The sequence below is a fragment of the Malania oleifera genome, chromosome 12, assembly GCF_029873635.1.
Source record: "Malania oleifera isolate guangnan ecotype guangnan chromosome 12, ASM2987363v1, whole genome shotgun sequence".
Classification (NCBI taxonomy): Eukaryota; Viridiplantae; Streptophyta; class Magnoliopsida; order Santalales; family Ximeniaceae; genus Malania; species Malania oleifera.
This window is the reverse complement of record NC_080428.1, coordinates 72,987,230-73,002,053: the sequence shown is the minus strand read 5'-3', so window position 1 is coordinate 73,002,053 and position 14,824 is coordinate 72,987,230. Positions and strand designations below refer to the sequence as shown.

At 37.3% G+C, this 14,824-nt stretch overlaps 1 protein-coding gene across 10 annotated transcripts in view; it reads right to left on the bottom strand.

The window, feature by feature from the left end:
• Positions 1-13,970, bottom strand: part of LOC131144136 (DExH-box ATP-dependent RNA helicase DExH15 chloroplastic) — a 42,269-nt gene extending 28,299 nt beyond the window's left edge. For 7 of the 10 annotated variants that reach the window (XR_009133715.1, XR_009133719.1, XR_009133716.1 and 4 more), the window contains exons 1-3: positions 13,386-13,947; positions 13,109-13,284; positions 12,790-12,903 (exon numbers count right to left, since the gene is read on the bottom strand). Coding sequence is in view for 4 of the 10 variants with exons in the window: in XM_058092553.1 (XP_057948536.1) it covers positions 12,790-12,903; positions 13,109-13,284; positions 13,386-13,883 (788 nt within the window). In the remaining 6 variants the exon portion in view is untranslated. Of the gene's footprint in view, positions 1-12,789; positions 12,904-13,108; positions 13,285-13,385 lie in introns of all 10 variants that reach the window. The other 3 variants (XR_009133718.1, XM_058092550.1, XM_058092549.1) reach the window with 2 other exon arrangements.
• Between the last annotated feature and the right edge of the window lie 854 nt (positions 13,971-14,824).

Genomic DNA, 14,824 nt, shown 5'->3' with positions numbered 1-14,824 from the left:
TCCTTCTCCACAGCCTCCAAACTACTAAACAAGGAATCAAACCCATCAATGAACCCAGTTGAGAGAACCTGGAAGCTCTGTTAAACCACATTTGGACTCTTTTTTTCCAACTTTGTTGCCTAAGGAAAGGAACACCTACCTCCACCGAAACCTTCCTCCAAACCTCAGACGCAAGGTCTCCCTTATTTAACACATGCTCTAAATATTCTGATTGCCTCATCTCACAACAATTACACGCCGAAACAAGTGAAACCCCCACCTTTCTCACCTTTTCATCAACACTTAGGCACTCAAAAGCAGCCTCCCACATATAGATAGAAATTTTCTTCGGTAACCATTTGTTCCAAACCACTTAGCCCAATCAAATATTGGGGCTCTAACTCTGATAACATCCCATGCGGATTTTGTATTAAAGCAACCATTCTTTTTCGGGAGCCATAACAGAATGTCCGAAGAATTTCTAAGATTTCCCACATTTTCCATCACTTCATCCGCTTTACCAAACCCCAGAATCCTCTGCAAATTTTCCACATCCCACGCATTATTGATAACCAAATCTTTTAATTTGATATAAGATTGTGCACCATTTGGACAATCAGCAAACAAAGGTCCCGAATCTAGAAACTTATCATACCACAATTTTACATCTCCTTCTCTAACCTTCTACTTAGATTTACTTAACAGTTCAGGTATATCCTGCAGAACTTTCCTCCAAAGGGAAGAATCCGATCCATGCGATCTGCAAAGAGCAATATGTCCTCCTTTCACATATTTAACTTTAAAAAATCTAGCCCATAAAGAATTTTGCATTAATAAATGTCAACCAAACTTCATGAACAAAGACCGTTGCACTTCCAAAATGTCCCTTACTCCTATGCCCCCCTCCTCCACAAGAACACACAATTTCTTCCAAGCCCTCCATTTCATTTTTTTCTTTTCCATCCTTAAATCCCCAGAAAAAAGAAGCAAACATACCTTGTATCTTTTTAATCACCAGTTTCGGTACATTTAGAACAGCTAACAGATACAATGACATACTTGAAAGCACATGTCTCAACAAAACAATACGACATCCTTGAGACAACAGTCTACTTTTCAAGCCCTCAATTCTATTACTGATTTTTTGGATTAAAGGATCAAAATGACAGCCTTTCAATTTACCACCCACTAACTGCACCCCCAAATACGTAAAAGGAAATTTACCCTCAATAAAACCAGTCTCTTGAAGAATTTCTCCTTTCCTCTGAACACCCAACTTGTTTGAGAAATAACTGATTTATCTTTATTCACCCTTTGGCCAGTCCAGTTTTCATACTCCTTAATCACCTCCATTAACTGACTAACAAATTTTTTTCCAGCATTAGCAAAAATGACAACATCATCCACGTACATTAAAAGCGATATAATAGATGTACCACACAGGTGTGCAAATGGTAAAATCCGCTTCTCAGACAACTTTTTTTGAATTAATTTAGAAAGAATTTCTTCCATGATGATGAAAATATACGGCGATAATGAATCCCCTTGCCTCAAGCCCCTTTTTGACTTGAAGAAACCTTTATAAGTGCCATGCATCATGACAGAAAACCATAGAGTGGAAATCCAATTCTAAATCAACTTACAAAACCAATCTGGAAAATCAAGAGCCCGAAAAATCTGATCTACCACCTGCCACTCCACTCGATCATACGCTTTGCTAATATCAAGCTTTAGCATTATATTACCTCCTCTCACTCACCTATGTAATAATTTTGTCTTCTCTTGAGTAAGCGTTATATTTTCAAAAATACTCCTCCCTCTCACAAAAGCACCTTGTTCTAAAGATATTAAATCACCCATCACCAACGAAAGCTTACCAACAAGGATTTTGGAGAAAATTTTATAGATTACGTTACAAAGGCTTAGCAGCCGAAATTTATCAAAAGACTAAGGATCATTTACCTTAGGAATAAGCACTATGTAAGAGGAACAAAAATACCGAGGCAACATATCACCTCTGAAGAATTCTCTTACCGCATCCATCACATCATTTTTAATAATCTTCTAATAGGTAATATAGAAAGAAGACTCAAACCCATCCAATCCCGGGCTACTATTCACAAAAATAGACGAAACAGCTTCATAAACCTCCTCCTCGGTTGGTTCTTCCCTCAGCTGACCTATAGACTCCTCAGAAACTACCGAATGGATGATATCTTCCAATTTTGACCTTTGCATTGAACTATTTTGCCCCAAGAATTGCTCAAAATACTTCATAGCCTCATCATGGACCATCTGCATATTTTCCAACACCGAACCATTAGGAAGCGTTATTGAATTTACACAAGAATTTCGCCTTTTTTGCGTAATCACAGTATGGAAAAACTTTGAATTCTGATCCCCATCTATCAACCATTTCATCTTTGCTTGTTGCGCCAATCTAGTCTCTTCCCTTCTATACCAAACCTCCAATTCAACCTTAGAAACAAGGAACTCTTCTTCAACTGATTTCGAGTATTCTGTCTGCAGTAAATTCTCATATTTTTCCATCCTTTCCTCCAACTCTCGAATAAAACTACCAACACGACCGAAAGTCTATTTATTCCACACCCTAAACCTTTGTTTTAGCCTTTTTAATTTACCCGCCAATTTACACAATCCTGAATCCGCCACAATGTGTTCTCTCCAAGATGATTCAACCATTTCCAAAAAATCCCCATGTGACATCCACATGTTTTGAAACCTAAAAGGCGCTGGCTCATACCTCTCCATACTCGCACACAGTTGTAATAAGATAGGAGAATGATCTGAAGTATTTCTTTTCAACAAAGAAGTCTTAGCTTCACCGTATTTTATAGAAAAAACATTATTAATTAGCACCCTGTCCAGTTTCGCCCAACTTCTTCTCAAACCTTGTTAGCCGTTACACCATGAAAATTGGCTTCCTTCGAATTTGAGGTCCCATAACCCACAACTATTAATACAACCATTGAATTCAGCCATAGACGAACCCAAGCGAGGTCTACTTCCCACCCTTTCCTCATCTGACCGAATTACATTAAAATCTCCCATAACAACCCAAGTCACATCAACACTCGACATCCCCTGAAGTTGTTCCCATAAATCTCTTCTCTCAATATGATAACATTTAGCATATACAAAAGTAAGAAGCAGGGAGCTTCTATCCTCTGTTAACAAAACTGTCACATATTGATTTAAGGTACCCACCTAATCTACTTGAACATCATCTTTCCAGAACAACCAAATCTTCCCACCTTCCTCTACATTAGAGCAAAAGTTGGTAAATTGCAAATACATCACCCACCTTCGTATCTTTTCTATATCTTGAAAAGGTTCTGAGACTGCCAAAATCGAAACTTTCTGATCCTTCACAATTTGTTTCAATCTTCTCTTCGACATGCCCAACCCTCTTATATTCCAAAACATAATTTTGTCAATCATAGGTTCAACTTTTGAGGGACTGCCTTAGACCTCTTAGACTTTCTCACTTGTCCATCATCTTTATTTCTTCCTTCCGATTCAACCACTGTCACATTACCTGGATCAGAATAATATTCTTTTTGAGTATCAATGCAAACCTCCAAATCTCTCTCAGATAACATATCATAATTATCCCTCCACACTCCACCTTCCACTTCCCCCTCTCTCTCATCCACCTCCTCCACTAAAATCAACTCTCCATCCTTATCCTTTTCAACTTTTCCCCTCCCCCCTTCATAAACAACTCCGATTTCCTGAGCAGACCTAGAACAATCTCCCAGTTCAACCTGCACCCCTACCACCCCTGACTTCTGGTCTTTACAACGATCGGCTTTCTCTCCACTATTCTTCTCTACTAAATTAACTTCCTCCACTTTTTTAGTACCCACATTATTAACCTTATTCACAATTTCTTTATTTTTCTCAATCACTTTCGACGGACCATTCACGTTTCCATCCTTCTTCTCCTCCACTCGTTGTTCCTGACTCTTCAAAACAGGACCTTCATCTTCAACTATCCTATTCTCTATTCTACCCACTTCTTTCCAAACCATCCCATCTACCTCCTTCCTCATACCTACCTTCCTTTTATCCTTAGGCTTAACTCCAAACCGGCATACTACTTCAGTGTAACCTTGTCTACAACATTTGTTACAATAGAAACTCCTCTTCACATATATTACCCTTTGCCAATTCTGTTTTTGTCCTACCACCAACGGAAAACCCTCCACAGGATCCTTCTGCAAATCCACTTCAACACATAATCTCGCACCTGTGGCTCGTGTTCTATATAACGTGGCATTATCCGTTCCCAAGAATCTACCAAATCTAGTGGTCAAACTCTGTAAACAGTCCATTCTATATAAATGTAAAGGCAAACCTGGTAAGAAAATTCACTGAGGTGCGATTGATGGCTCCTTGTTGACATCAAAATTAACGAACCAGTTAAAAATCCGAAATTGGCACCCTGCCACCCATCTTCCTTCTCGTGCCCATGCATGAATGTAGTCCTTTTCGTTTACCAAATGCAACAGAACATGGTAGTTATCCATAAAACTTATCATGGGAACTTCAGAGAGGCCCCAGGATTGGATAATATGCCTCCAAAGGACATCGATAGACGGCCTTGCAGAAAGAAATTTAAGCACCAATGCGAACTTCAGATCTTCCGTAGCCTTTTCCATCTCCACATCTAAGAAAACAAAACCTAATTCCCCATTAATTAGTTCCGGTTTCCTCAATGGGATTTTGAATTTTGAAGATGGAATTGGCCTCTTCAAGGCTTCCGCAAACGATTTTCCCCCAGCGAAACCTTCCCCCTTTTCAACCTTAACATCCCCCGAACCACTCCCTGTCTCCCGTATACTAGCATCGACACCTCCCCTCAACCCTCCGGTAACAGCTACCAAAGATGGCTCAGTCATGTCTAAAAAAATTACTTGTTTTCCATATTGACCACCAAAAAGCAAATAAAAATAATAAATAATAAATAAAAAAAAAAAAAACCAAACCTGCAGTCCCGTAGACCTAAGTCTGCCGTCACCATATGTCGCTCACGCGGATTCGCCGTCACCACTTCGTCTTTTCCCCAACCCTCCTCGCAGCAACGCCGGAGCTGATCGCTGCCAATGCCGGAGGCGAAAATGCTTCTGCTCCTCAACAAGCAACGCTGCCACCACTTCGTATTTTCCCCAACCCTCCTCGCAGCAATGCCAGAGCCGATCGCTGCCAACACCGAAGGCGAAAAACGCTGCTGCTCCCCGACGAGCAACACTGCCACTGCTAGATGGCGCACTGGAGACAAGTTCTTCGACGCGGTGGATGCAGGGCTGGAGAAGACAGACCTCCTCCTTGGACGAGACCAGTCCCAACGCCACCACTGGCTACCAAAACACAACCTCCCAACGCCGTCTAGGGCGACGGACAGCGGCAACGGCAACGCAACCAGTGACTCCCCTCGCCTAAGTCCTCGCTCTCATCGTCTCTCGTCACGCCGGCGATAGGGTTTCACAAAAACTCTCCTCGCCAAAGTCCTCACTCCACCCAATACGTCCCGATTCTCCCTTTCACAACCAACAAAGCTCCGATGCCGTCGTCGTCGTCTCTCGTTGCAATGGGGACGGCAAATCCGTCTCTCCCTTTCACAACCAACAGATCTCTGACGCCGTCGTCGTCAAGAGGTTGTCACTCTTTGCCAAGCTCTCTAATGCCAGTCCCAATTATCTGAGTATGGAAGGATATCAATTGAGCATGGTTTTTTATGAATGGGCCTTTCGCTTCTTGTCATTTCTATTTTTGGTTAACCAAAAATACTAAGGATTATTTGAGGTCAGGTTTCCTAATGAGTTATAGGAAGGCTTTCAAGAGGAAAGAGCTTCCTACTCAGGCTCTGAAGGATTATTTAGAAATTAGAACAGACCCTTTTCTTTTGAAGCTCTGGTATTTTTGCGCCAGACTTCCTCTCTCGGATGGAATTTCTTTGAAAGGATAGTCTGTTAATAGTTCCATATCTGTACTTGGGGTTGGCACACCTTGGTGGCCAGTTATACAAAACATCTTACTCATTAAACAAAATGGATCTAATGAGTACTAGGGTTTGTTGCACTAGTGGCCAGGTTGCAAGTAGTTCCATCACAAGTTGTAAAAGCCTGGATTGCAATTCAAGGGAAAATGATTTGAAGAAAGCGACATGCAAAGGGTTTTTTTGGCTCCTCGTGTCCTTCCCCCATCAAATGCTAAGGTACCACTCTTCATAAATGTTGACTCTATGAGTCCAATCCGGTTTTGATAATGACAAATCACTTGGTATTTGATCTGTGCATTAAAATTGTGAACAGGAACAATATTTAGCATGCACGGAAGGATAACAAGTCATGGAAGCCATGAAAATTAAAGCATACACATCTTGGCAAAATCCATGGAACTAAAAGAGTTGAAGAATGAAGATGCAAGTGGCAAGTTCAAGATCATCATGGGAATGGGTATTTAGAATTAAATGTACTCGCATCTTTCATATGATTTAATTTGAGCCTCAAATCATACTCTAAACTAACCTTAGGACTCATGCATCTCAAAAACATCATTAGGGGACATTCATGGACTTAGAGATATTTTTAAAACCCTGGAAAATGTTTTATAAAAGAGTCAAGAAAGAGAGCAAAATAGATTTTTTAAATTAAAAATAAAAAATCCAGGAATTGGTTAGTTCAGAAGACTGAACTCCACGTTTAGTCGTCTGAAGATTGAACTTCAAAAGACCGAAGTTAAGTTCAGTCGTCTAAAGAATTTCTTCTAAAGATCGAAGATTAAGTTCAGTCGTCTGATGAATTTATGGTGAAACATAGAACTTGGCAGAAACACCTGAGAAGACTGAACTCAGACTTCAGTCGTCTGAACCCGTCACTTCAGAAGACTGAATCTCAACTTCAATCGTCCAACCCTGTGTCCAGGTTAATTTTTCGAAGTTCCAAGGAACTTCAGTCGTCTGAGCCTTAACCCTCAGACGTTTGAACCTGCAAGAAAGTTTAAAAAATTTAATTTTTAATGAGAGAACACGTGAGTTCATTTTTGATCCAACGGTTAAGATTCATTCTAAGGGCAAGATGCCCATATAATGAACATCTAAACCCTAGTGCCAAATGAGAAGAGAAGAGAAGAGAACAAACCTTTGGCATACGATTGAAGAGATTACACGGTTAGCAAAACTTTGAACACAATGCTGAAACTTTTGCCTGGGATTTAGAAATTTTTACGTCGAATCTTAGCTAAGGCTATCTCAATTTTCAAAAGACAATCTAGCAATCATTGTGGAATCATTTTGGTATTGAGGTTTGGTAAATCAATCTACACGTTAATATTTATTCTCATAGAGTTTTTCATCTAAACTGATTTACTTCTTGATATATATTTTTCAAAGAACTTTTCATCTCAAAATCCATTATTGAATATAAGCTGAGTGATTGAACTTGAGTGTGTTTACTTATAGATTATCTAGATAAGATCACTACTTAAGAAAGGTTTTCGCCATTGGTTAAACAGTTTTGATTCAAGTGTGTATTCAGTTAAATGCTCTATATTTTAGATATCTTAAAACCACTTGATTAAATATCCTTAGTGTTCATAACTATATATTTTATTTAGGGATATTTTATGGAAAACATTATATTCAGTTTTTTATCTTTGGAAATCATATTATATATATATATATATATATAATTTTGTATATTACAAAGATAGAATTGTGGTTGAATATTTGATAGAAAACTTTTTGATTTTGATCGACATAATATTCAAGACAAAGCTTCTGATAAGTTCACATTTTATATTCGTGCATTTTTGCAAAGTGAACTAGAACCCTAATTTTCTCCAAAACTTTTACTTATATCATTATTTGGTAGATTTGATAAAAGGGAAATTGGTTGAAGCATTTCATTCATATAACGATTGTATCGTCTCATACATACTGAACTTCAAGTTTCATCATATGTATATGTGATAGGTTTCAATTGTACTCACTAGCTTTGTTAGAAGCGAATCTTGAGTTGTTTTGCAGATTTGATATTATATTGTAATCACAGTTCAGGTTGTGAACCGAGTGAGGAGGAAGTTGTGCCTTTTGTAAGCAGCGGATGTAAGGGAAACTCCGTCCCGATTAAAGGAGCAGGGATATAGTAGAATCCTTGAGGAGGTTGCTTAAAGCGAGGACGTAGGCCGGGTTGGCTGAACCTCGTAAAATCGTGTTTGCCTTCTCTCTTCCCTTATCTTTTTATTTTCCGCACTGCATTTTATTACTTGTATTTCATGTGTGTATGTTTGAATAACCTCACACGCACTTAATTGGGTAAAAAGAATTCATTGATAAAATAAATTTAAAACAACCTCAAACTCCTGCATTTAATTTGTTAAACATAGAAATCGGGATTAAGTGGTAATTAATCTGAAAGAATTTAAAAATACCCAATTCACCGCCCCTCTTGAGATTACACCTAAATTAACAATTAACAATTAACAGTTAACATAGCATTTCTATTCGAAAATTTTGTAGTTGTTATGACTTTGCTTACACATTTAATTTCTGATTTCGCAGGCATGATTTTGGAAGAAATGTGACTAATTCTTTTTTCTTTTCTTTTTTTCATAAAGAAAGACTTTTATTAGAGGAGAGAAGAATGTATAGCAGCGGGAAAAAATAAAAAATAAAAAATAAAAAATAAAGATTAGGGAGAATACAGAGTCCTCCCTTTACATAATAGCAATAAGTTACAAAGGAAAAACAGCATAAACAAAAAACCAACTCAATGAAGCAAAGCCAACCAATCCCATTGCAGGTCTTCTAAAGAAATATAACGAAAAAAGCCATTAGCCAACAGCCACAGTGACACAAGATAAACCACTCTTCTTCAAGGCAAGTTACTAGCAGTATCCACACCTTTGAAAATTCTAGCGTTCTCTCCAACCAAGCGCACCAAATAATAGCCATAACAGTGCATCGCCACAAGGCTTTCCTATCCTTTCCCTTGCTAAAACCCCAAAAAGTGATAGCACAAAAAACCTTCAAAGTGGGGGAGCAAACAAAGTATTTGCCAAATATACCAAATAATTTGTTCCAAACAACCCAAGTGAAAGGGCAGTGAAGAAACAGATGTGAACAAGTCTCTACACTCAAACAAAGGGCACAGACATCAGGTGACAGGGCCTTATTAAGCCTTTTTTTTTTTGTAGCAAATCATTGGTGATGATTCTTTCAAGTATTGCCAGTCTAAATAAAAGCTTCTATTTTCTAGGGAGCTTTAGCTTTCCAGATCAAAGAATTCAAACCAAAAGGTTCCACATTAGGGTCACAAATAGTAGAAGGAAAAAGATATACAAAAGAATTCCCCAAAAGGGTCTAAACTCCAAACCCTTTTATCATTCCCCAAATGAACATGCAATGAGTCAAGCAAACAAGTTAAGAGAGTTAACTCATTAATTAATCTCTCTCTCTCTCTCTTTCTCACACAAACACACACACACTAAGATTTCTCCCAAAATGGAAGTTCCAAAAAAGATCATCCCCTCGCAAAATAAAAAAAGCAGAAACAGGGGTATCATGATGAATAGGTACTCAAAAAAGATAAGGAAAAGTAATAACCAAAGGCATATCCCCACCTAATGAACCTCCCCAAAAAGATTCATTCCCCAATACCCGCCATAAACTGGAATTTTGGAAGGAAATAATCATAAATCTGAGAAACAAACTCCCAAGGACTTGAATAAATAATTTTAACCCCCACTTTAGCATCCCAATCATTTTGTAGTAGACCAAATTTACTGCAAATTACCCTGTGCCAAAGAGAATTAGATTCTAAAAGAAAGAAACATAACCATTTCCCCACCAAATAAACCAAATATATGCAATTGTTAAGCAAACTGAGCATTGGATGGAAAAATCATAGGCACAGATTCGCATGATCAAGATCACTCTTTCCTCAACAAAACATTTGTTTCTTTATATCAGATCATGCCCATTTATTTCTTTCTTTCTTTTCCATTTGCATTTATGATTAGCTATGAAGAAATCCGTTACGTTAGTTTTGAATATATTTCAATCAAATGATCTGTTTGATTATCATTTTATTTTTTTAGATGATTTGAACATTAGATAAAGTTTTCCCCTCTTACTAGTTTATTTCACTTTATTTTTATCCTTTTCCTTGACAAGATTCCATGTTTTATCAAAGCAATTCATTTATTAATCATCACTACCGTAAGAGAATAATGCACATTGTTCATGGAAAAGAAGATGTCTTCGCCTATGCTCTGGGATAGGATTCAATACGTGCCCTTGTTCAGGGCTTTTGCAGCTAGTTGTTTTAGAGGATTGTCTTTTTCAGACTTACAGTGTCATTAGAAGGCAGTGCTATTTAATATCTTATCTTTTTTGTTCTTATATCCTCTAGAGAAGATTTCTTATGCTCCTTTTGTACTCTCTTTTTTCTACAATAAAAGCTCTTCTTTTTCTATGTTGAAGGGGGGGGAAAACTGTTCAGAGACTGTTTCCCATTCATCTTTGCATTGTTCATTACTTGGGGCACGTGGAATAGATTATTTGGGTTATTTGGTTAGGTTTGAGTGTGTAAAAAGCAGGTGGAGGAGCTACAGGATTCTCGAAGAGTAAGTATACTGATAATTTGTGGTGGTATGTTCTATTGGCTGTTTTGCTAAGGATTTGATCGGAATTGAGTGTTCCTTCCCTGTAATGGAATTGGAACCACAAGACTCTACCCATTTATTCAATAGACCCAACTATTCATTATGTTTTGTCCATTCTCAAACAGCGTTTTGTGCCGATCCATAAGAACAAAATATTCTCAAAATTCTCTATTGATATGACATGTTGCTTTCTCCATTCATTCCTTTTCAGGATCATCCATTTCCTATAAGCTCCATATCTTTTCTGCTAAGAAATTGTCTTTTGGGATAAGAAACAGTATGTGGCATGTCTTTGCATTTTTAGTGCAGGCTATTTTAAAGGTACTTTGAGGATGTTAAGCGCAATAGGAAGGCTTTATTAAGCTTATCGTATTTCTTTTTTCGTTTTCCCTGTGTATGAGGATTCCTTGTCCTCTTTGTAGTATCTCTTTCTTTTTTATGTCAAAAAAAATTGTACTTTTAAGCAAGTTATTAATTTCATCAGGTACCATTTGGCTTTCTTTGACCAACTAGAATTCACAGTTAGCCTGAAACTTTCTTTGAAGAGTACATCTTAACTGTTACTTGCTAATATATGGCAAGGAAGCAATTGTTTGGTGGTGAAAAGAAGGAATAGTCAATGAGATTGATGACCATCCAACATCTACAGATGTATCTGCATGCACCATATAAGTTCAGGGGGCGGCTACTCATGTTTGCTATTTTTATTTATTAAACCAATTTTAACAGCCTTGCTTCCTAATATTTTTGTCAGTACTCTCATTGTTCATGTATTTGTAAGCATTATTTCATTAGAAAATATTGACAATACTTCTTTTACAAGAAGTTCTACATGAGAGGCTTTTTCATTACAAACTTAAGGGGGGTTGGCAGGAATATTTGCTTTACTTTTGTTTGGGTTTTGTGGGTGAATCACAATGCTAGGATTTTTCAAGACTGGTTCACTGTTTCGGCTTTACGTTGGGACAATATCAGCTTCTTAGCTTCTGTTTAGGCTTCTTCTCAGGTGCTTCTCGGAGCATTTCTTGAATGGCAACAGGATGGGAGGGCAAAACTTTTGTAATTTTTGTTCTTTGTGTGTGGAGGATCAGTTGTGGGACCAGGAGATCCCCATAGGGTCAGTGACCCCTCAATTCTAAACAATCCTTTTATCAATTAAAAAATCCTTTAACATTGCCCTATTAGCAGCCATCTTTAAATAACTGCCCCCAAAAAGATTTAATCAATATATGTCCTCATAGAAATTTTATGTTGAATAACAAGCCCCACTTCAATGGCAATGAAAGATTTTAAATGTAAATATACTTGAAGAGATGCCTCTTTAGTAGGTTGCCACATCAACTTTGGCCAAAAATGTATATAGAAAAATTTTTGAAAGCCTAATGAATTTTTCATTTCCTTGCATTTCCTTTATGTTGTAGCATAAAGATAAATTTGAAATTTAAGAATATAATACAATACACATATTTTGACCCCCTCTGGAAATTTTAAGATCCAACTCTCTGGAAGATGTGTTGTCTACTTCCTTGCCTCTTTGCTCTCATTTTAGTAAATCTGCTTATTCTATCAAAACAAAATGTTGTACTTTATTTAGCATCTGATTGTGTGTGTATCGTTCTATGGGTTCTAAATTAGAATTATATTATTTGGAATTTAAACATTATTTGATCAAGATTTGTATGATGTTTAACATTCTGCACTTCAAATATGACCATGGATTTCTATTTTAGCACCCATGCTTTTATGTCATAGCTTTTTAATAACATAACAGCTCAATTCTCAGTATAGCAAACATGGAACACAAATGACATACAAATAACAAGTTAGAAGCACTACAACTAATAATCATAACAATCAGAAACTAACAGCTTGCTTAATTATAGAAAACAATTTACATTCTTCAGTTTCAGATTTACAAATAATTGGAAAAATGCCACTTTCTAGTTTTTAAACATTTGTATAGAAAAGTTGAAAAACGTCATTCTATTGCTTTCTAAGATTTTTCGTACAAATGTAAGAAAATTGGAAACTAAGGTAACATTTTAAACAATTTTTAGGGAAGTTTGAAATGAGACTGTTCCCACAACTGCACAGGCCCTAAATCACTTAACAAAGTACCTCTGATACATCATGTTCCGTAGAATCTCTGTGGTCATAATTAAGACCTGAGCATCTCTGTTGACTGCAGAATCTCCTGTAAGAAGGCCAACAAGGCTATCACCGAAGGTCTCCCTGGAATAACCAAAAAATCCCTAAGTTACATGTGTCAATAAAAAAAAAGCAAGACAAAACAAAAAATTTGAACTACCTAACCTTTTTATGGAAGACTTGAACCACTTAATATTAACAGTACAATTTGAGTTAGCCTTGAAGAATATAGAATCTTGCTAAAATAAATAATAGATGTGTCAAAATCGTAAGTAATAAACTACATTACCGGAACTCGCGGAATTTCTGATTTGATAGTGCCTTAAGCGGCGTTGTGTAGAATATTCTCCTTCCCCTGGCTACTGTGGCAACAGCTGCAGCTTCAGCTATCAAAGTCTTTCCACTGCTCGTAGGTGCAGAGACCACAACGGATGAACCTCTCAAAAACGCTTGTATCGCCAGCCGCTAAACACAGAGATAAAGCCCAACCAAAAGAAATTTGCAAAACTGAAAACCTTTACGATTCAAATTGAAACTTGAATTATACGACTGCAAAGAAATCAAACCTGAAATTTATCGATGCGGAAATCGTAAACGGAAGCGAGTTCATCCACGTCAATGATTTCTTCACCGAACTCTCTGACTTCGTTGAGAAGTTTCTCGACTCTCTGCCATCTGAATTCCTCAAGTCGATACGGTACGTTCTCAGCAGCCATCGACGCTTCAATTTCATCCTCGCTCTCTTCAAGTCCGTCCGAAACCCCCGCTGACACGTCATCGTACTCGTCAGCAGCTTCGTCGTCGTCGTCGTCTTCATCGTAGTCATCTTCTTCGGCATCAGAAAGTTGAGGTTCTACCGGAAAGAGTGACCCTGAAGGCTTGTAGGAGACTTGAAACTGAGATGAACCTGTCGCTGATTTGCGAAGTGCTTTCGGACAACAAAACCCTAGGTATCGGATACGAGTGTTCGCTTGGAAAAGCAGAAGGGAGATGCGTTTGGGACAGGCCGGAGAGATGAGCGAGGCTACTTCCGTTGGAGAGAGGGAGATTGTGAGAACATTCATGGCGGGAGAGCTTCGCACCAGGGCCGTGGAGCATTCACAAATTTGCAATTATCCGAAGCAATTGGTCGGCCAGGTCCACAGGACCCTTTGTACGACGTCGTCTAAAGAAAATATTAAGCCAACCGTATTTCAAATTGGACGCAAATGGCGTAAGCAAAACAGAGCGCTTTGGGAGATTATCACCTTTTTTTTCTCTCTTTTTTTATGATTTGTCTATTATATTCCATTATTAATTACCTTTTTTTTCTTTTTTTATTATTTATCTATTATATTCCATTATTAATTAGAGTGAAATTATAATAAGATAAGAAAATAAACATAAATAAAAAAATTATACTTGTACTATTCACGCACAAATCTACTTTTATCAATTCTATTACACTAGTGGAGAATAAAATTCCAAAAAATGACTGTGTTCAATTCTATTCATGTGGAATATATTTGATTTAATTCAATTTTATAATTTTAAAATTTGATTGCCCTATCATAAAATATCAGTTTACCTCTCTTTTCTCACTTTATTTCTTTTAATGTTATTTTCTTTTCTTTGTTCACAAATCCAAAGACTAATAAGGAAGTTGATCTTTATTTTTAGGCCAAGTTTTATACCAAGTTGAACATTTACAAATGTAAATCTATAATTTTGATATAAAAAAATAATAATAACAATACTAAATTACAAATTCCATTTGATATATGAAAAAACATCGCCGGTTTGGCCAAGAGAAAATTGGCACTGGTTTTTGTAAGGATCAGAAAAAATGTTGACGATTTTCTTGCAAGTAAACAACCGAGAGCAGGTTTAAGGCCAAATCGTCGCCAGTTTGGTCAAGCCCAAAAAAACCGGCGACGATTTTCCTATGGGTTTGTTTACTTAAGGGTTAAGTTATGTGTTTTATTTCATAACTCTCACAACTCCTCTCTCTCTCTGACCTAGGTTT